The sequence below is a fragment of the Procambarus clarkii genome, chromosome 70 (assembly GCF_040958095.1).
Source record: "Procambarus clarkii isolate CNS0578487 chromosome 70, FALCON_Pclarkii_2.0, whole genome shotgun sequence".
NCBI classification, from domain to species: Eukaryota; Metazoa; Arthropoda; class Malacostraca; order Decapoda; family Cambaridae; genus Procambarus; species Procambarus clarkii.
In genome coordinates this window covers 17,409,688-17,432,459 of record NC_091219.1, presented here as the reverse complement: position 1 = coordinate 17,432,459, position 22,772 = coordinate 17,409,688, and the positions used below count along the sequence as shown (strand labels likewise).

The 22,772-nt window shown below is 39.1% G+C and overlaps 1 protein-coding gene across 5 annotated transcripts in view; it reads right to left on the bottom strand.

The window, feature by feature from the left end:
• LOC123750434 (serine/threonine-protein phosphatase 4 regulatory subunit 1) overlaps window positions 1-22,772 on the bottom strand; it is a 365,399-nt gene that overhangs the window by 42,635 nt on the left and 299,992 nt on the right. For all 5 annotated transcript variants that reach the window (XM_069311602.1, XM_069311603.1, XM_069311604.1 and 2 more), the window contains 3 exons: window positions 19,052-19,158; window positions 15,355-15,497; window positions 12,706-12,852 (listed from right to left, as the gene is read on the bottom strand). In XM_069311602.1, the coding sequence (XP_069167703.1) occupies window positions 12,706-12,852; window positions 15,355-15,497; window positions 19,052-19,158 (397 nt within the window). The remainder of the gene's footprint in view (window positions 1-12,705; window positions 12,853-15,354; window positions 15,498-19,051; window positions 19,159-22,772) is intronic.

Here is a 22,772-nt window from a genome sequence, read left to right as displayed (position 1 = left end):
CATGTAAAATATGAGAAATGCAGGATGTGTAAAAACACATGAAAATTACATTTTTGCAAAGTGGTATTAAAGCAATAAATTATGAGGGTCAGTAGTATGAGCTGACTATTGGAAGCTTCTTTGTGATAAGGAATACAAAAGATAAGACACCACAATCTTAGCTCTCTTCCAGTAAAAAAAACACTTGTGTAATTGAACACAAGGAGGGTAATTATGAGGAGAGACTAAGAGGTGTTAAACATGCCAAAACTATAGATAGAAAATAAGAAAAAGAGGCAATATGATCACCGCTTACAAAATACTAACTGGAGTCGACCAAATTGACAAAGGAATTCCTGAAACTAGCAACTTCAGGAACAGAAGGACACAGATTCAGGCTAAGGAAACAAAGGTGCAAAAAAAAAAAAAAAAAAAAAAAAAAAAAAAAAAAAAAAAAAAAAAAAAAAAATATTATACATTTTACTTTTGCAAACAGTGGTAGATGGTTGGAACAAGTGAGGTGGTGGGAGACCAAAACCGTCAGTAGATTCAAAGCATTATACGACAGAGTACTGGGAAGATGAGACACCAAAGCCTAGCTCTCATCCTACAACTACACTTGGGTATTTACACACAGTGGCATTTCTAAAATCTGAATACAGTATAAACATTCTGGACCTGATCCAAATTTGGGACAGGTCCAGATTTTGGTATACTTTACCTTTTAGGGCAATTTGTACAAATTTTGGTAATTTTCTTAGAGCAAATAATAAATCACTTTTGTACAGTATACAGTAAAAACAGTGATAGTTAGAAACATTAATACCAGGCTATAACAAAATTTGACTTACCTAACTGAAGATACCTCATGTTGGGACTAACAACAGTACAGTATGGTATTATATTTGCAAACTGTTTCACCAAACTGATAATTTAAGCCTTTGGACTACCGTCACAATTTTTAAGACCAGAACAGTCTCATGCTTTTCCCCCTTCCCCCAGAAACAGTCCTAGTGCAAACACCAAACTCATCTGCTGAGATTCTTCAATCTCCACCCACAATCATTTTCTGTATCAACTTGGTTGTTTTGTCCGTGTTAAGATTCCTCTTTTTAACCCTACCTGGTTTAATCACTATTTTCACACAAAAATTTAACATACTGTACAGTAAAAAGATATTATGCCTCTTAAAAAGAGAGAAATCAGTCCACCAATGCATTTATACACTTATATGGTATGGATTGCAGGAATATAAATATATTAAAACATTTCTAAAGAAAAATAACAAATACAGCAAACTTTGAAGGCAAATCTTCTGTGCTCACTGGAATTGTTATTATAAAAGTGATTTGAGAAGTTGCATTGTTTGTTTACATGTAACCAAGAGTGTGTGAGTGTGAAAGGCAGTTGGGGATAAGACTGAGGGTGATGTAATAGTTAACAGCAGGAAGTTGGAGGGCAGTTGGAGTCTGGTGGGGATCACTGGGACAAGTAACGGATACCACTGATTTCAAACAAAATATCAGTTTTTTCATTGTATGCGAGAAAAACCACATGTATCATTACCAGGGATACCAAATAATATTACAGTATAGAACACTGCACTAGTAACAGGTGAGAGGAAAATTTCTGTGAATGGTGTAACAACCAGCAGCAAAACTCGTCAAGTAGGCTGTGATATGGTCTATATCAGCACACCACAGCAAACTTAACGGCCTCACTACCAGTAAAATCTCAATAATCACAAGAAAGCCCATTGCATAAAAGTAAAAAACTATGCGGGGGATGGAAACCTACTTATTACACACACTGCAGAATAAATAATTATCCATTAAGACTGATCACCATCTATAGAGTAACAGAACAGTTTAACACAAGCCACCATAGTTTAATACCTTTCCTCGCACAACACAACAGATTCCTTGTTTTCTATTCAAGCTCTACAAGTTATTGGAAGGTCTTGGTAGTATGTGGTGCTAGGAAGACGGCAGGAGCTCATCAAAGGTGGCTGTGATACGATGTTTATACCCCCGCGTCACACCCACTTTGACGGCCCCTGCAGCGCCCTACTCTTGCAGATTTCCTCCTATATTTGGTTAATATCTACACAAGTTACAAAGTTACAGCCATTACCATTAACAGTACAATTACTTTCAATACTACAATAATACAGTAGCAAAGGTGTGGTGGTATTGTGGAGGAGCAAAGGTGTGGTGGTATTGTGGAGGAGCAAAGGTATTTTAGGGGTGATGTGGTGGTTGTGTTTGTGTGATGGAAGGGTTTTGTAGGTGATGTAATGGAAACGTAATATATGCCTATAGGGATCAATTATATGGTGTGCTCAAATGATATGATGTGTGATGTATAGATAATAGTGTATTGTAGTAGTTGAACTGTGGTGCATTAGAGTGGTGTTTTGGTGTAGTGTTGCGATGTGGTATAATATGACTTTGGTGTGGCGTTGTGGGGTGTGGCGTGGCATTGTGGGGTGTGGCATTGTAGGGTGTGGGTGTGGTGTAGTGGCATGGTTTGGGGTGTGTTAGTGGTGTGGGGTGTGTTAGTGGTGTGGGGTGTGTTAGTGGTGTGGGGTGTGTTAGTGGTGTGGGGTGTGTTAGTGGTGTGGGGTGTGTTAGTGGTGTGGGGTGTGTTAGTGGTGTGGGGTGTGTTAGTGGTGTGGGGTGTTAGGGGTGTGGGGTGTTAGGGGTGTGGGGGTGTAGGGGGTGTAGGGGTGTGGGGGGTGTAGGGGTGTGGGGGGTGTAGAGGTGGTGTGAGGGTTTTGGGGGTGGTGTGGGGGTTTTGGGGGGGCTGGGGGGGGTGGATGGGGGGAGGGCAGTTGGGGGGGGGGGTTTGGGGTGGGTTGGGGGGGGGGGTTTGGGGTGGGTTGGGGGGGGGGGGGGTTGGGGGGTTGGGGGGGGGGGGGGTTGGGGGGTTGGGGGGTTGGGGGGGGGTTGTAGGGGGTGTAGTGGTGTGGGGGGGGGGTTAGAGGGTGTAGTGGTGTGAGGGTTGTGGGGGGGGGGGTGTAGTGTGGGATGCTGTGGGGCAGGGTGTAAGTGCCCCACAGGTACTTACCTGTCATTGTTGTACCTACAAACCCTTATTATATCTGCCGTGTATGACCTTCCCTCTCAAATGAATTCTATCAAATCTTGGTCTTAAAATTGCGTGGGTTTATAGGAGTGGCGGTAGTGATTTGGTGTATTCCATTGATTTTGGGATTTGGTGTGTGGTGGTGATTGCGTGCACTAGTGACGGGGGAAAATATTGGAGTAAGGTGGAAGACTAAGATTACATGAAGAGTAGCCTATTTATGAAAAGTGGGGTCAAGTGCAAGCCTCGTGTAAAACCACATTTGTACCTACTGTATTTCCATCATGTGTGATACCTGGTCAATGTTGTTTTCAGTTTTCTGGCCAAAGAAGCTAATGATACAACACAAGGTAAAAATTACACTTCTTTTCAGCTATATATTCGATAAGTTATACAGTACTCTGATATACCAGCCTAAGACTGACATCACTGTGCTTTTATATTCCGCCTTAAAAACAAATACAATGTGAATTTGTTGAAAATTTATACTTTACTACTGTAAATGGTATGGTTCCAGGGGAAACACTTCAAATAATAATAATAATAATAATAATAATAATAAATAAAATACATTTAACCATTCATATGATGTAAAACTTAGCACAGTAGTGTTTGTATTAAACATAACGTGTGTAAAAATTTTTTACACAGCTGAATGGCTTTATTCTTTCATCACTGCTAAAGTCCCCCCCCCCCCCTCCCCCCACAACACAATACACCTTCATTTTTAAACCGTTCTAAAATCTGTCAAATTTTCTCACAATAGGAAAGTATTTCTTGCACCGCTATTTATAAACCTAGAAAGTTTGAGACCAATACCAAAATGGCACTCCCAGATACTGTACCACATAAAGAGTGAACATTTTGAAATGAGACAAAAAAATAGTTCAGAGCAAATCATAATGCAATCATCCCTAAGAGGAATACCTAATAATTATAACAAAATCAATGATAAATGAATGATACAAAAGACTGGTACAGTACTGTTTAGAAAAAGATAAATTGCAGTCAATCGGATAGACATGTTTTACTTAGTATACTATAATGAATTTAGTTTGGCTATCAAAATAGAGATGGTGATTTGTACATTATTTGGCTTTACAATGAATATCACGTATAAATATTAATTACGATATTTTTTGTCGTTTCATATATTTCTGTAGTGTGTGAAACTACAAGAATGAGTCACTCTTAACAAACTGAAGAAAATAGATAACATTAATGATAGAACAAACGTCACCAATTTCAAGAATAAATGGAAAGGATAATAAAAAAGTATTGATCAATGATGGGTACTATAAATATAAATTATAGTACATATGAGAACTGTGGGGCTAAACAGCAGCCAAGTTACAACAAGCTTAAGGTGCTGCACGAGAGCTTTGTTATGCACGAGACCACTAGTGATAACCCATTGATATTGCAAGTACAGTATGAGCAATATTATAATTAAAACATTAACTAAAATGTCTAAATTTAATCAACCATAATTTGTATAACAATGGTTGATTATAATGAAAACTATATTAGAAGTAACAAAGGTGATACCTTTACTGTGAGGTAAGACAATAAGACAAGAGGAAAGTGAGGCTTGGGGTGGTGATCAGTATTCTAGCCACATAGACAAGAGCTCCAAGACCAACCACACTCAACACTTTTGAATCAATACCATCTCACTCCTACCATTCACTTTCTCCTTCTATACACTGTCATATGCCATATCTTTCCACATGACTATTATACAGAATGAATTATCAAAATGACAAACAGATGCCAAATCACATTTCCCTTGAACATTCCATAGAAAGATCAATATTGACAAAGGACCAAATATCAAATAAGGGCACAAATTGGTCAGCCACAAACTTGATTTTTTAGGATTTTACCATTTCCAGAAACCTTTGAGCAGCACAGGTAGTTGTGGCAGTGACGAGACACCAGGCACTGCTCATCAAAGCTGGCTGTGATAGTATAGCGAGCAGCGAGCTATGACAAACCAGTTTGATGCCAGTGCCTGACTCACTTCTCTTCATTCCTCATCACCTGGGAGAGCGATGTACCTTTTGGAGGGTGTGCACAGCATAAATCTTAATGTCCAGAATCTCATTCAACTTCTTGTCAACATACAATATTAAGCAACATTCTCTGTTACGATGTGTCGAGATGAAAGTGGTAGGAGGCACCGTGAAAGACAAGGTAGTGAGATGTTGCCATGTCTTACATCTCACTACCCATGTCTTTCACAATGACCACACCAAGTCTTCTGGGGGTTTTCTTCCTTGTACCAATATACTCTATTTATATTCAAAATATTAAGATTTTCCAAATACAGTACATTCTTTTTTGTTAAAGCACTAAGGTAAGTTAATAACACTACACTAATAAATCTCTACAAAACAGTGTACAACATGAAAGTTAACATTACAAAACAAGTGACAAATAATTCTATTCAAAGTAAACACACAAATTTCAATTTCTAAATACTGTACAGTATTCTAATATAAAATGTAATTAATTTGTCAATAATTACTGTAGCAATAAATTTACATATGAAGGCTACATTTGTTTATCTCTTGTTTTACCCTTGCTGTCTTATAACTGGTCTATTTGGTGCAAATTATTTTGTATTGGTACTGTAATCCTTCTATTTCCATCAGGAATGTATTCCAGGAAATTGGAATGTATATCCAAACTTATTTTCCCAAAATAATCTATAGTATAATGTGGGGGGACAAGTGCCTTAGGAGAAAGGCACTTGTTCAAGATCTTGGAGAAAGTCCAAGATCTTTAAATAAATACCGAATGGTAGCACACAGTAATAATAGAAAACATTTGCTCTTATTATACTGTATGCAGTATCAGTACAGTGTGTGTGTGTACACGAGCTCAGCAGTCTGAAGCTACTTTAATATTTACTGGAACAAAGGGTCTGAAATCTTCTGGATCTAATGTTTTATACAGTAGTAAGTCCTCAAATTGATATCACTATTGAATTTTCTTTTATGATGATGAAACTATGTATAATTACCTGTGTGATTACCTATGTAAAGCTACAGGATGACAGCAACGTTAATGATGTCTGTTGGGGGGGGGGGGGTCTGACAGTTGAGTGGACAGCGCTCAGAATTTGTAGTCCTGAGGTTCCGGGGTTCGATCCCCAGTGGAGGTGGAAACAAATGGGCAGAGTTTCTTTCACCCTGATGCACCTGTTCACCTAGCAGTAAATAGGTACCTGGGAGTTAGACAGCTGCTATGGGTGGCTTCCTGGGGATGTGTAACAAAAAGGAGGCCTGGTTGAGGACCAGGCCGTGGGGACGCTAAGCCCCGAAATCATCTCAAGATGACCGCAAGATGTCCCGTCTTCCCTAGTACAGTACTGGTACCTCTGTTATATGACCTACTTTGAAGTTACAGTAGATACAGTACTATAGATTGCGAAAAAGTACTGGAGCAAGCACAGTACCCTGCGGTACTAACCTTCTTATTTTTCCTGCACATTTTCTTTGAGCACATTTTGTATACAATAATACAATGGTCACATTTGTCGAAGGCTTTTGCAAAGTGTGTACATTATATAAAGGTTTCGTTTTTTCTTTCACTGCATCTAAAGCCATATCATAGTAGACTAGCAATTGTGAGAGGAAAGAGCACCCTGTTTTGAACCCATGTTGTGTCCAGGATTACATAGACACTGATCCCGTGTGTTTTGTTATCTTACTTCTTAGTGCCAGATTTTTATGTTAGTGCAATCGATCTGCAATTTTTTGCCTCTGCTTTAGTCTCTCTTTTTAGGAGTGGCATTATCTTTGCTGTTTTTAGTGTCAACGGTACTGTATTTAGGCTTCATCTCCAAAAACATGGAATATGGTAGTTAATGAAACTACAATAGTGGTTTTATTGCAATTGATGAACAAGGAATTCCAGGAATCAGATCCTGGTGCAGAGTACATAGGCATACTGTCTATCGCTACTTTAACATCCAATGGGGTTAGTGTGAGATCTGATATATGATTTGATGTTGGTATCACTTTCTTGAATTTTTTTGTCATCAATCTACAGTGTGTTTAGTGTGCAGAAAATGTATTCCCCCAACTTGTTTTTCTAATACTGAATTGTTAAAATGCATTTTATGATTATGGGGGTACTAAAAAAATGTTGTGGCATACTTTGGCCATGATGGAAGTCTTGTTTTGGAGGCCTCCCAGTCTATTGATTTTAAAGTTGATGTCACAAAGTACCAAACCTCAAGATTTATCTATAGTAAGATCAGATAAAATCTCTCATGATCATCATGAGATCCTTTCATTTGCCATTCAATGCCTCCTTTACTTATGCATTGCTTCCTGGTGGATTGTAGGCATTATCATTATCAGTTTTATCATCCTGATTACAAATCTTCACTACCATTATATTATGTCAACTTGTGAATTGCCGACTATTGATACTCTTACCTATGGGTATTCTTTCACCAGCAATGATATGCCTCCACCGTTTCAAATTTTTGTCATGCCGCCGAATAGAGTAGCCCTTTGGTAATATTACCTCATTTAAAATATTTTCTTAATGCTTTGTTTGTTGTGTGACAATAACTGGTATCTTAACACTTTCGCTCACCCCGCGCGCCACCCCTCGACAGGGCGATATGGGCCCCAGAGTGTCACGGAAGCGCGCGTTAATTCCGAAAAGTGTATACTCTCTTCAACTTTGTCACCTCAATTCTCCTTCTACGAGATTAAATTTGGTATCATTGTGTTCGCAATAAAATTCTCTACAGCACTAAATGCATATAAACTCCAAAAGCCCGGCTAATTACCCGCAGCAAACAGAGAAAGTGCGAACGAGTTACCCGGGAGCGCGAAAACGGGATAAAATGTTTTCACTATTTTCACTCTGGTCACCTCAATTTTTGTCCTAGGTCTTTCATTTTGGTCTCAATGGGTTCGTAATAAAATTCTCTAGAGGAACATTAGCCTATAAAAAAAAAAACCTGGTCACGCTCCAACCGCCGACGAGTTGAAGACGGGCCACGTGTTAGCCGTGAGTGAGTGCTCAGAGGCCTTCCTGCTACACTCCCAATTCCTACCCTTTTCAAGCCTTTCTTTCGCAATTTTCTTCCTGGAAGGGCCTTGTTCATGATTACTATCCATCGTGGAGTAAGCGTAGATAGTTTCTAAAGCCGCAGTAAGAAATATAGCCACGGAAAATAGCCGAAATGTTCACACGTTTGAGATGCGAGGGGAAGCGACATTGGTCACAACAGTGGAGCAAAGACAATGGGCCCACGGCGTGTGCCAAGCAGCCTGAGGGCGACGAGGCTCAACAAAGAAAATGGGAAGACATCGGCGCACATTTTAAAACCAGTCCCCAAAAAATCGGATAAAAACCTGATTTTTGGCGAATTTTTAAAGTGGATGACGCAATGCTGCGTCATCCCCGGCATTACCGCCAGTAAACGGATGACGCAATGCTGCGTCATCCCCGAGCGAAAGTGTTAAGCTGAATTATATCATTTTGCTTCAATATTGTATTATCGTCTCCCTAAAGTTGTGTCAGTACACAAATTTTTAAGAACACATTCCCTCCTTTACTCTCCCTTCCTCTTAATGATATTGTTGGTTTGTTTTTGTGTGCCATTTCACAGGCTTCCCAATTCCTATCTTATAGAATAAATATGTCTTTGTTCCTACTCTCATCTCACTTCATCAAGGTTTAGTTATAGTTTTTTTGTTTCCTTTGCAAGGTTTCATCTTGATGACCATAGTTTTCCAATCACATCATCCTATAATTTCCTGCCGTCCTAAGCACTCATCATTTGTTTCACTTCATTATATATCATCCTTAAGGGGGCAATTCTTATATTTTTCATATTTGCCTATCCTCCTAAAATTACTGACATTTTCTTTTGTGGTAATGCCTTCTCCTCAATCCATTAATTTCTCAATTATTTTTTCCTCTTTTGCTGGCTCTATCTCAGATGGTACTGTATTTCCTTTTCCAAATACTGTAACCAGCAATTATTATACGCTTATTTCTATCTACAGTGTTTTCTATTAACCCCTGTTCAGCGGCTATAGAAAAATGGTCATTCTTTGCCAAGTGGGGGAAAAAAAACGAATATACAGAATCCCTCGATTTAACGGCCTAATATGGGGCTGTACCCAGGTCGTTAAATGCGGGGCTCCGGAATTTCCGAAATTGTTAAGTGTCGGTAATATTTCAAGTAACATTCAGGCAAGATATATTTTGAACAGACAGCCACTTGGTCCACCACTCTAATGCCTTCTACCCCGAGACATCACAGGTTCATGGCACATTGTTTTGATTTGTCATTAGGCTGGAGTGTTCATTCTTTGACTTTGTTGGACATATCTGCGCAATCAAGAAACATCCGTGCACCATGTCGGCTCCAAACGCACTGTCAATACACGATGCCAAATTTGATGAGACTGAGGTCTGCAAGACACTACTCTTATGTTATCCTTGGATGTTTCATTGATTGTTTATCACTCGTTTCTCTTCTTTATTTACAAGAGCATGTGTGTTGAATAACTTGATAAATCACAATTCACGTAACATGATAATGCTTCAATTGATAATTGGTTTCATTACAACCATATAATGTAGTGGAAAGCATATAAACAATTTAAAATAGTGTTTGGCTATGGGTGATGATATGTGGTCTAATTGGCATGGTATGGGTGAGAGTACAGAGTGAAACAAAGGCATAAGCCACCAATTTGCAACCCACAGACAACAGCAGGCTCTTAGTACACACATAGCATGATAATGGTTCAATTGATGACTGGTTTATCTGGTATTCCTCATTACAACCATACAGTCATGAAAACCATATGAACATCATTAGTATACATATCATGTAACTATGTTGGACTTTTAAACATTGACCACATTCGCTTAGTAACATGCATGACAATTCACATTGAACATGACCATGAATGGATAACAGGATTTTTTTCATAGGTAAGCTCCACAAGAAAATCCATAGGTGCCGTGATGAGGATTCGAACCTATGCGATGGGTGTTCCCAAGCACACACTAAAAACAACTAGGCCATGACATGGTAAAAGGATCACAACCTGGGGTACTACTGCACCCCAGTAGTACCACGTAAGTACGATGATTTCCAAGGCTTCCATTGAAGCCGAACCACTCTCACACAATTCCCACTGAGCACTCTGGCTCTGTTATCTAGGAATGTTCTACCTATTGACGCTCATTTTTTTTTTCAATACACAGAGTAATCACACTAACAAGATGCAACATTCCTAGATGACAGAGCCAGAGTGCATGGGGGGACTTTGTCAAACTCTAGTTCGGCTTCAATGACTTGATTTTTATGGCAACCTGATTGAAGGGGGGTTCTGGAAGTTCTTCTATTCCCCAAGCAGGGCCCAAGGCCAGGCTCGACTTGTGAGAGCTTGGTCCAACAGGTTGTTGCTTGGAGCAGCCCGCAGGCCCATATATCTACCACAGCCCGGCTGGGCTTCAGTGGAAACCTTGGGAATCCTCGTAGGTACAGTAGAACCCCAGGTTTTAGTACCCCAAGTTGCAATCCTTTTACCATGTCGTGGCCTAGTTGTCTAGAGTGTGCGCCTGTGAACACACACAGCATAGGTTCGAATACTCATCACGGCTCTTACAGAATTTCTCATTGATGCATCACGTTAGTGTGAATACTCTGTGTAAGCTCCATGACACCCACGGTGAGCTATTATATCCTTATTTGCATCGTGAATGTAAAACCCAGATAATAATCAATCTTAATTAAATAACTGCATTACCCCATGTCTAAGGGTTAATTTACTGCTGGTAACCAGTTTGTCCTAATTCCTTGTCCAATGTATCTTTTTGCTCATTTCTGCTTTTGACTTCCAAACACGTACACTTTTTTTTATTGTTTCTTTTACATCTTGTGTCCATTTCTTATAATTCCTCTTAGTACTTTTCCAATCCTTTATTAAGCTCCTTTACTTGAGCTGTCCATGCCTATATTCTTGCCTAATTCCTCGTGTTGGCTAGCATGTAGTGTTACTCCCGAGTTCTTTTCTATGTGAAAACTTCCCTGTTAATATCTTTAAATTTGTCTGCCCATTCATTTCATCATTTTATTTCACTAGTTCCTTAATTGCTGCCTCAGATCTCATAACCTTGTCAGTGAAACCAATAATTTCCTCCTGCAGTGAAATGCTTACTTGTAGTAAGTAAGAAATTATCAAAAGAAGGCACCAAGCCCGGGTGGCTATATAGCACCGTCAAATGGGTGCGATATTCAAAAGGCACAAAATATCACAAAGGATTCCAATACGAGAAGAAAATCTCATAAGGTGATTACTTGTGTGTATGTATTACTTGTAGTAAGCTATATATTTTTTTAGATCTTCATTTTCCTTTTCATATATAAGTTATCCTTTATAAATCCTGATCAAAGCCTCAACCATGACTAATATCCCAATGAAACCCTTACCTATTTCTTCCTCAATAATCTCTCTAAACATTTGCATCACTTCTTGACACTTATATGGACATTGACAAACCCTGAGCAAGCGCACCAGAGACAGAGAGCAAGTGGAGAGAAAAAAATGAAAAAAAAAAATGGAAAAGAAAGAAAAGAGAAAGAGAGAGAAAGAAAGAGAAAGAGAGAAAGAGAAAGAGAGAGAAAGAGAAAGAGAGAAAGAGAAAGAGAGAAAGAGAAAGAGAAAGAAAGAGAAAGAGAGAAAGAGAAAGAAAGAAAAAAAGAAAAAAAAGAAAAAAAGAGAAAGATAGAGATAGAAAAAGAGATAGAAAAAGATAGAAAAAGAGAAAGATAGAGAAAGATAGAAAGAGAGAGAAAGATAGAAAGAGAGAGAAAGATAGAAAGAGAGAGAAAGATAGAAAGAGAGAGAAAGATAGAAAGAGAAAGATAGAAAGAGAGAGAAAGATAGAAAGAGAAAGATAGAGAGAGAAAGATCTCTCTCTATCGAGAAAGATGTGTGTAATATACACACATCCCCAGGAAGCGGCCCATAGCAGCTGTAACTCCCAGATATGTATTTACTGGTAGGAGAACAGCAGCATCAGGGCAAAAGAAAAACTACCTACTGCATTTGTTTCTTTCTCGGCCAGGAATCGAACCCGGGCCCCCTTAGGACTATGAACTCTGATCGCTGTCTACTCAGCCCTCCACATTTAAATTGTGTATGTAATTACTTAAGTACTGTACTGTAATTACCTAAGTGTAGTTACAGGATGAGAGCTACTCTCGTGGTATTCTGTCTGTCTTTGTCGTATAACGCTTTGAAACTCCCCGGCGGTTTTGGCATCCACCACCTCCTTACTAAACTTGTTCCAATCATCTACTACAGTACTTCATGTACTACTATTGTTTGCAAAAGAAAACTAATATTTCTTCGGCACCTTTGTTTCCATAGCTTGAATCGGTGTCCTCTTGTTCTTGAAGTTGCTCGTTTCAGAAATTCATAGTGAGTGAATGGGAGTGAGAGCATGCTCATGTTTGTACACTTCGTAATTACATTTGAATTACAGTATATCTTAATTAATTACTTAGTAAATACACTTAAATAATCTAAGAGTAAGTGTGTGTGTGTTCTGAAATCATGTCTTAAGATGCAAATAACTCACCGCTACTGCCTCGGTTTTGAAGTCATCCATGGCGTCTGTGTTGGTAAGGTTAAGTATGACAGGACACACCTGGTCATGCACGTCGTCTCGACTTACTAGTTCCTGTTCCAGCAACACCAAGAGTGCTGCCTGGGAAGTTTTCCGAACCTAAAATGAATGAGAAAGGGAAACACGTTTAATCATTAAGTAGAAATATTCTTCTTCTTAATGCTTGACAAAATTATATGAATATATCCCTCTAAATATGCTTGGTCAGATTTTCAAGGGTGGCTATGTTGAACAGTGTTAGTTACAACATGGGGATTAGCTTCTTGCAAGGCCTGGTTTGGAAGAGAGATTGACAGAGGAAGTCGAGTTTGTGTGTGTTATGAGCATGTGAAAGAATTACTCAAACACAGGGAGACCTAGCCAGATACTTGGAAGATAGTAAACAGAATAGGCCAAAACTCTCAATGAAAAAACTATTATTTACAGGATGTGCACAATAAGAAAGCATGGAATATCAGAAGTGAAACACCTAAGTGCATTGAGAGAAAAAAAGAATACAGTATCTTGATATCTAGGGGGACTCTGTTTGGAAATATGATTAGGACATTCTACACTAAGAACAGGAAGGACAAATATGCAGGTGTACTTTCCAAGATTGAAAATTAATATATTGTCAGCAGAAGACAATGGTATGAATTGGGGTCTCATTCACCCTCTATGTCTAGAAGCTAATGACAATAACAATATAGGTGGGAAATGTAGGTTTTCTTGAGATAATTTCGGGGCTTTAGTGTCCCCGCGGCCTGGTCCTTGACCAGGCCTCCACCCCCAGCAAGCAGCCCGTGACAGCTGACTACCACCCAGGTACCTATTTTACTGCTAGGTAACAGAGGCATAGGGTGAAAGAAACTCTGCCCATTGTTTCTCGCCGGTGCCCGGGATCGAACCCGAGACCACAGGATCATAAGTCCAGCATGCTGACCGCTCGGCCGACCGGCTCCCCCACCGGTCGAGACAGGTGATGAATTGCCCATCAAATATTGGACAGCTACCAAGTTAACTACAACCATGGAAGGACGCTCCATGTGGCATTTTATCTAAAGCATGAATTGGCAATGATTAACTGGCATTAACTACCAGATGGACAAATAAAAAATTTATACTATCATTCCCTGATAAATGGGACAACTTACATGATAGATTTTTATATTTATGACAGGGAAAGGGTGCATATTTACAAAGTACGACTGGTTGCATTATCAACTTCAATGGAAGGGTAAATTTTGAGTATATGTCAACATTTAAACAAGTTGAGTAAACTTGTAAACAAGACGACAAATTGTAAAGCTGTTAACCAAACTTGTGTGGTACTGTTGAGGAAAAATATTGGGGTAATAAGACATATTGACTAATTATTGATAGTTCTCGAGATAGTTACAGTAATGAAATGACGGACAAGAGCATTAAGATAACGACCTACAAGACAAACACGGCACTCACATGCACAGAAATAAATGACATTATTATAATCACAGAAACATGGATGAAGCTTGACTGTAGGGAACTAATGTAAAGAAATACCAACTAGAAATATAAACTTTCATACTGCAAAAATAATTTTGTCTTGTAGACGAGTTACTTGGACCATGCTTTATTACAAAATGGACAACATTGATTTAAAAAAAAAAAATTATTTGTACCTCTCAAAATAGGAGATAATTATTCTAAGAAAATAAAGGAATAATAAAATCATAAGGAATAAAATCAAAAGGAATAAATAAAATCAACATGTCTTCCAAAAATTATAGTACCTATAGATACAGTACTATGGGTGGAATTTACAAAATGTAACTGTTGCTGTAAAAAATGTCTACATTTTGTACTATAGAGTTCCAAGAGCCAAAGAAAGAAGGCAACAATAAAATCAATCTTTTCTTAGGTATGTTAAATGCCAAGCTTGTTTCTATAGTACATTTTTGATTATGTGCTAAATTAGACCAAAGATTATATGTTAGGTTTCTGATCTGATTACTGTAATCAGATTCAAATTGATTCAGTAATCAAATCTTATTACTTTTATAGTTTGATGGGTAGGCTGTAAGTTTTTGAAATGTCGTTTAGAATTCCAATATCACAAAACATACTCTGGGGGGTAAGGGTTACAAAGTCCACATTTTGCACATGCCTTCCATAGTTGCTATAGGTACTAAAATTGTTAAAGGATGGGTTGATAAAATTCTACCTTTTTTTTAACCCCATTTAAAACCATGGAAAGCATGAGGAAAAAAAAGTCATATCTAAATGGTTAGCATTTTCCACAACATATAAATTTACAAATTTGTAATGTTGATACTGTGCCATGGTATCAAGCAACAGGATAAGCAAGTAACCCAGGATCAGCAGTCAATGATTTATCCCCAACCAAAATGTTTTTTTTTTATTACAGTACTTTCATGAGCATTTACTAATGAAATTATGCATACGGTTACCATTGTTTTCCTTGGTAACATTTGTCTAGGACCAGCAACTGATTTGTATAAGCAAGGACACCAGAAAACCAGGTACATGCAGAACATAGATTTTTTTAATTTAATCTTGTGTCGAGTTCAACTAGTTATTTATACATGCTAGAAACAGTACAATGTAGAAAATTTTTTTTACCTGATTGTTTGGATCTGTGAGATATTTAACAACCATAGGCACCAAGTTGTTTGCCACAACACCACCTAAATTGTCTGGATACTCATGGCACAGGACTGCAATCTGAGGCACCTGCTCCATGAGTTCTGTCCGTACAGCAGCTTCTGTATACAGAAACAAAAATTACTTGACACCATGTATCTATACAATACACTACATTTAATGTTACATACATTTGGTATTTATTCAGTAATTCTCAAGAACAAGAGATATATTAAGGTAATTATGCAAGTCTAAAGTAACATCCATTCATTAACAATTTTGAAGTAGCCAGAGATGTATGCCTATGCACTCTGCATCAGGCCCCGATTCCTGAAATTCCACATTAATTAAGAATAAAAAAAAAATTGCATACCCTTAATATTTTTTTTAGAAAATGTAGCCTAGATACTGGTGTTATCACTGACATATTGTACTCAAAACAGCAGAGATAGCACAACTCCATAACGGAGGGAATAAAGCATAGGCAAAAAATTATATACCAATAGCACAAACTTCACTTGTCATAAAACTCTTTCAACGAGTGCTTAGAAGTAGGAATCACAAAACACACGGTTTCACACCATCTGCATAACCCTGGATAACACGGTTCAGAACAGGGCACTCTTGCCTACCACAATTGCTAGACCAGTATGACATGGCCTTAGATGCCATGGAAGGCTACCTATTACATGTTGAAGGTTCCAGGGATGAATGTCTCTCCCTCTCCCCATCCTCCCCCCTCTCTCTCTCTCTCCCCCCCTCCCTCCTCCTCCTGGTCTCATCCACAAGGCTGTTTGATGCTGCTGCTCACAGCCTGATGTACGAGTCACAGTCTGGTCTATCAGGTATTCTTTGAAGATCCGTGTCGAGTTCTCTTTCGAACTCTGCGAGAGGTCGGCTAGTTATGCCCCATATGTGAAGGAGAAGTGTGTTGAAAAGTCTTGGGCTTTTGATGTTGATCGAGTTCTCTTTCAACGTGCCTATCTATTATGTATTTCTCCTGCCTGCACTCTAGGAACACAGATTTAAACATTTTTAGGCAGTTCCAAAAATGTAGGTATTTTATTGAGAGGATTTCAGCGGTAAAGGATGTTTTTAACTTTCTCCAGGTCAGCAATTTCTTACGTTTTGAATGGGGCTGATGGTGTGCAACAATATTCAACTCCAGAGAGCACTAATGTCTAAAAAAGTATCACTGGCATGGCATCTTTTGTTTGGAAGGTTCTTGTTATCCAACCTGTCATTTTTCTTGTAGGTGTGACTGCAACTTTGTTGTAACCTTTAAAAGTAATGACTTCCAACATGATTACTCCTAAATCTTTTACACTGCTTTATCTTTCAATAGTATACTATGACTGTGCTTTATGTATGATTTCTGCTTTGGTGTTTTCCATTTTTTCCAAAGCACAGTACAGTAATTGGAACTTATCCTCATTAAACGTGTTATTTTCTGTGGCCCATTGAAAGACTTTGGTAACGTATGTTTACGTGTGCGTATTTGGTTTATTACACACAATTTAGTGTTTTTTTTTTATATTTATTTAACATAGTCTTGGTTACAGCAATGTAGAGAAGTGTTGTACTAATTGAGATAAAGCTTGGAGCAGGGCAGAGAGCTGAGTGAGGCCGGGGGTGGAGAGTTCAGATGCAGGGTGAGTGTGTAGAGTATGGTGCTCTGAATGCAGGCAGAGTCGAGGAGCTCAAGTGTGCGGGATGAGAGCGTGGAAGCTCTATGCGGCCGGAGTCAGGCTGTCTGCTCTGTGTCGAGGCTGCAGAGTCTTGTGAGGGTAGGAATTGAACACGTTTAGTGTTACATTGCTGTTAGTAAATGTTGCAGATATCTCTCAAACGTTTGTAATGAACCACTATTGGAGTTAGACTGATCATGGTTCACTGTCGTCTTGTTGCTACCACCCTTCACCTCACCTGACCACTAAACTTTTAGCAACAGCAAATGAGTGATTACCATGTATATATTTGAGGTAAAATGTGTGCTATATGCATTTTTAAAATTTAGGCTTATAATATATATACAGCTGTATACATGTATTATTATGAATAAGTATGTGGGTGTCTGAATATCTATACTTGTATATCCATACATATATTTTCAAAGTTTTACATACAGTAATAGACAGTAACTGATGCATAAATACAACCTGTTAGCATGAAAAAAACTAAATAAATAAATTGAGAAACAATGAAAATATATCAACAAAGTTACTCCTATACGACACCAACTAAAAATATGCAACTTTTCCAGGCCACTACAGCTAAACTACAAGAGCTAGACACATTTTATTTGGATTTTGTGTTCCCTGAAGGCTAATTAACAATGTTATAAGAAAAAATAATTTTCCCAGAACAATTTTTTTCTTGGGCGGCCTGGGGATGTTGACTATTTAACAGTTTAATGTTAAATACTGGTTTAAGGGTTAAAGGACAGGTCTGGTGTGATGACTCCCTTGATCTCTCTCCCCCTCACTGTAAGAGGCAGGTGCACCCTGTTCTGAATCTATGTTGCCCAGGGTTATGTAGATATAGTACTGATTCCATATGTTCTGTAATCACATGGATCACTTTTTAGCACTTTCAAAGATTTTTATAATTTTACTACCTCCTTTGTTAGTGGCATGATCTCTACTGTTTTATGTCGGGAAAAATACCGGTATCTAGGCTCTGTCTTCAAAGGATGTTTAGGGCCTGTGATAATGGTTTTTATCAATTCTTGAGGAATACTGAATTCCAGATGTCTGGGTCTGCTACTCTAACCTCTCTGGGTTAGGTTAACAAGCAAAAGTTGGGGTATGTAGGCAAGAAAAATGCTCGTGTAATATACTGTACAAATTTAGCAAAATCCTTTGACAAATGTGATCATGTTGTTATTGCAAAAGTAATGCGTTCATATGGAATTACTAACAGAACCAAGTGGGTAATAGACGGCAAAAGTAAAATCCGAATCATCCACTGTGAAAAAGCTCAGTCCCCCCCAGGGTACTGTGCTTGCTACAGTACTCACATTCTCATATCAGATTCTCAGAATCACAAGATAACTATTCCCCGCACATTCAGAGTCTTACAGGATTAATATAGTATAGTCCAATGCCATCCTCGTTCATCTGGCCAAATTCCCCATTATCTGCCTTTCCCTATGGATATGGTGAAGTTTAACAGACAAAAATTTGGACTCAATATCATCAGGATAACCCAAAGGTCTGGATTAAAGGGGCACTGCATAAACGAATTCATACAGTATAGTATTTATGAATCCCTCATGTCTTGATTGATATAGTGTACCCCAAATGTTCAAGGAGCCACTATATAAAATGGTTCTGCTCAAACTGTACTATGCAAAGATGGATAGATATTTAAACAGGTATACTGTATATTTAATGCAATTAAGACAAATGAAACTGGGTCGAGCAAAACTTTGTAAAACAAACTGTAAATGAGAAGGAAAATGAGGGAAGAGTACAGAGGAATACATCATCCAATAACAATAAGGACTTGACTTGCATGGTCATGCATTTATCCACTACAATGATGCCATACTTCAATATTACCATAAAAAAATAAAAAACACACAGTACAGTACTCAATAAAAAGCATAAGGTATCCCTGGCATGAACACTTAATTCTTGAAGTTTATATATAAACAATAAAAAGTTAAAAATACCATCATTTGAGGAGAGCGATGCCATTATTTCCAAGACAGAGTGGACGTCATCTGGGATGGCCACCACTGCTCGCAGTGTCTCCTGTATACTTCGTGCCACCATTTGTCTGTGGGCAAAAAAATTATTTAATGTAAACATAATTTAGTCACTCGATACACATGTTTAGTTCATAAGAGTGCATAAATCTCAAAATGTTGCTGAAATTTGAATATTGCTAGCTGTGAATATTAATGATTCGATACTAACATTTCTAATGATTCCGATACTAATTCCACTAAAAAGCCTCGATTCCAATTCAATTTCTTTTAAAAAAATATAGTTGAAGTCTCAAGTTATTTTTCTCAATACAGTACTTAATATTCTGAAATTTTTTCAATTGTAGTTTGAAAAAAATTTATGATTTTCAGTGTGAGAATGGTAAATGTATCACTGTATTAATATAATAGATTTATTTAAATCAAGAAAATAAATTTATTTAAGAAAAATTCTGCTCAATTTTATGGAACAAACCTGAAGTAAAATCATTCCATTATACATGCTTTAATTTTGTACTAAACAGTAAAATAATACTTGTAATCTTACTTCAAATAAATCTAATACTGAATTGCAACACTAGCTCAATTAAAGCATAGCTAATTCCCTTTTTTATTCAAAAAGTAATAATCCTTAATTTACAACACAAGAAAATAAACACTTATAATATTCCATTGCCCATCATAGATGTACATGTTACATATACACTATTTACAATTCAATAACATTTGTAATCCTTAATCGAAATAAAACTACACTGCAATACTGTAATAGTTTAAAACAAAATTAATTTTAGGTTTATACTTGAAAAGCCATCTTTAACCTACATAATGCAAGTACAAGTGAATAAAAAATAAAGATATGAACACCAACCACTGCATATTCTAGCTTTGGCCTAACAAAAGTCGTGAACAATTTCTTTAGTATTTCGCCATCTATGTATTTAAAAGCAATTCTGAAGTTAGAAAGCGTGGCATAGGCTCCTCGTACAACGTTCTTTATGTGGTCCTCGGGTGATAGTTAAACTATCTAGAACCACCCCGCGCAGGTGGGAGAGATACATAATAATCTATACATGGAAACCACGAATAAAACTCGGCAAATCATAACATAGAACGAAAAGGCAATGTACAGGATCTGGGTGTACTCATATCGAAAGACCTTACCTTTAAAGAACACAATAAAATAGCCGTCACAACTGCAAAAAAATATGACAAGTTGGATAACAAGAACTTTTCACACTAGAGATGCTGTAGCAATGATGATTTTAATCTTTTGAAAATGCTAGTGCTCTCTAGAGTAGAGTACTGCTGCACAATGGCAGTCCCTTTCAAAGCTGGAGAAATTGCTGACCTGGAGAGCGTGCAGAGATCCTTTACTGCTAGAGTCCACTCGGTAAAACATCTAAATTACTGGAATCGACTAAAGAGCCTAAATCTGTATTCCCTTGAGCGCAGGCGGGAGAGATACATAATAATCTATACATGGAAAATAATAAGAGGGGCTAGTCCCAAACCTGCACACAGAAATAACATCACATGAGAATAGAAGGCATGGCAGGATGTGCAGAATACCCCCGTTGAAAAGCAGAGTTCCAAGGTCTTAAAGTTCCAGGTCTCGAGAAATCTTCCCTATCGATTTTATCAATTCCTGTTACTATTTTGCATGTAGTGATCATATCACCTCTTTTTCTTCTGTCTTCTAGTTTTAGCATATTTAATGCCTCTAACCTCTCCTTGTAGCTCTTGCCCTTCAGTTTTGGAAGCCACTTAGTAGCATTGTCTTTGCACCTTTTCCAGTTTGATGTGCTTCTTAAGATATGGGCACCACACAACCGCTGCATTTTCTAGCTTTGGCCTAACAAAGAGTGAGCGAGTGTGTGAGCGAGTGTGTGAGCGAGTGTGTGAGCGAGTGTGTGAGCGAGTGTGTGAGCGAGTGTGTGAGCGAGTGTGTGAGCGAGTGTGTGAGCGAGTGTGTGAGCGAGAGTGTGAGCGAGAGTGTGAGCGAGAGTGTGAGCGAGAGTGTGAGCGAGAGAGTGAGCGAGCGTGCGTGTGCGTGTGTGTTTTTAGTCTTCCCATCCTTGGATAGGCTATCCTTACCTCCACCGGATACTCAAATGTCAATACACTGTGGTTACTCATTCCTACGGAAGCTTCAAATTTGACTTCCCTTATTTCTGACTCATTCAAGATGAATATAGGGTCGAGTCTAGCTGGTTCGTCATTGCCTCTCATTTTTTTTGTAACCTGACATGCTGGCTCAGAAAGTTCCTTGTTGCCACTTCCAAGAGTTTAGCTCTCCATGTATCAGCACCTCCAGTGTGTGTCTCCATTTTCCCAGTCTCTTTCCATGGTCGAAATCACCCATGATTAGTTTCAAGAGTCGGAGCCATTCCTGCAGGCAACCGAAGATGCTCTCTCTATCTCTCTATTTATACTATTGGTTGATCTATGTTGGTCCTATCAAACTCCTGGAAGTTTGTTCCTATCATAAGAGGAACTTTGTCATAGTTCCTGTTATGTAATCTCTGAATCTGTTGCAGCCCGGAATTTCCATTTCATCAAAACTCCAGTCCTTCCTTATCATCAAGGCCACTCCTCCACTTCCTTTCCCTTTCCCCCTCTTTCCTTACTATATTGTAGTGCTTTAGAAACACAGCATCTGTTATGATTCCTGACAATTTTGTTCCCGAGAGTCCTATTACATCTGGGTTTTCTTCCTGCGCCCTTTCCGCCAGTTCACTTGCTGTATTGGTTATCCCATCGATGTTTAAGTACATTAACTTTCACTTTCTTTCACTTTAACTAAGCTCACTTTCCTATATCCATTTTCACCCCCCCCACCCACCCTCCCTCCCTCCCTCCAAGTGTAGGAAGTTGTTCCATGGGAAGTGCTACTTGGGTAGGCTCATCCTCCTGTTGGGTAGTTGCCAGGGGTTCAGGGGGGAGGTGGGGTGGGGGATGGAGGGCTTAGGTCTTGCCCAGGCCTACTTGGGACAGGAAGAAGTCCTGGGGGTAAGGGGGAGGGACAATGAGTGCTTGTTTTGGGGGCAGGGATTGCTTGGGGCGAGGGCACGCCCTCCTATGGGGGAGTTTTGGGGGAGGTTCGGTGGAGGATGGAGGACTTAGGTCTTGCCTGGGCCTGCTTGGGGCAGGAGGAAAACCAGGGGAGCCGACAGCTGAGTGGACAGCACTTCGAATTCGTAGACATGAGGTTCCGGGTTCGATCCCAGGTGGAGGCGAGAAACAAAAATGGGCAGTTTCTTTCACCCTGATGACCCTGTTACCTAGCAGTAAATAGGTACCTGGGAGTTAGACAGCTGCTACAGGCTGCTTCCTGGGAGAGTGTAACAAAAAGGAGGTCTGGTCGAGGACCAGGCCGCAGGGACGCTAAGCCCCAAAATCACCTCAAGGTAATGGGAAGGCTGGGGCATACTCGGGGTAAGGGGGAGAGGGAAGAGTTGGATGATATGGTGGGCAATATGATGATATTGTGTAGGGGCAAGGATGGATCTGTGCTGGGGGTGGGGGGCCTATGGGGTGGTGGTGGGAGGCCTATGGGGTGGTGGTGGTGGGGGCCTATGAGGGTGGTGGTGGTGGGGGCCTATGGGTGGTGGTGGTGGGGGGAGTGTTGCAATCCCATCTGGGGTTTTGAATTGAGCTTCCCTACTCCAGATTGATGATTGAT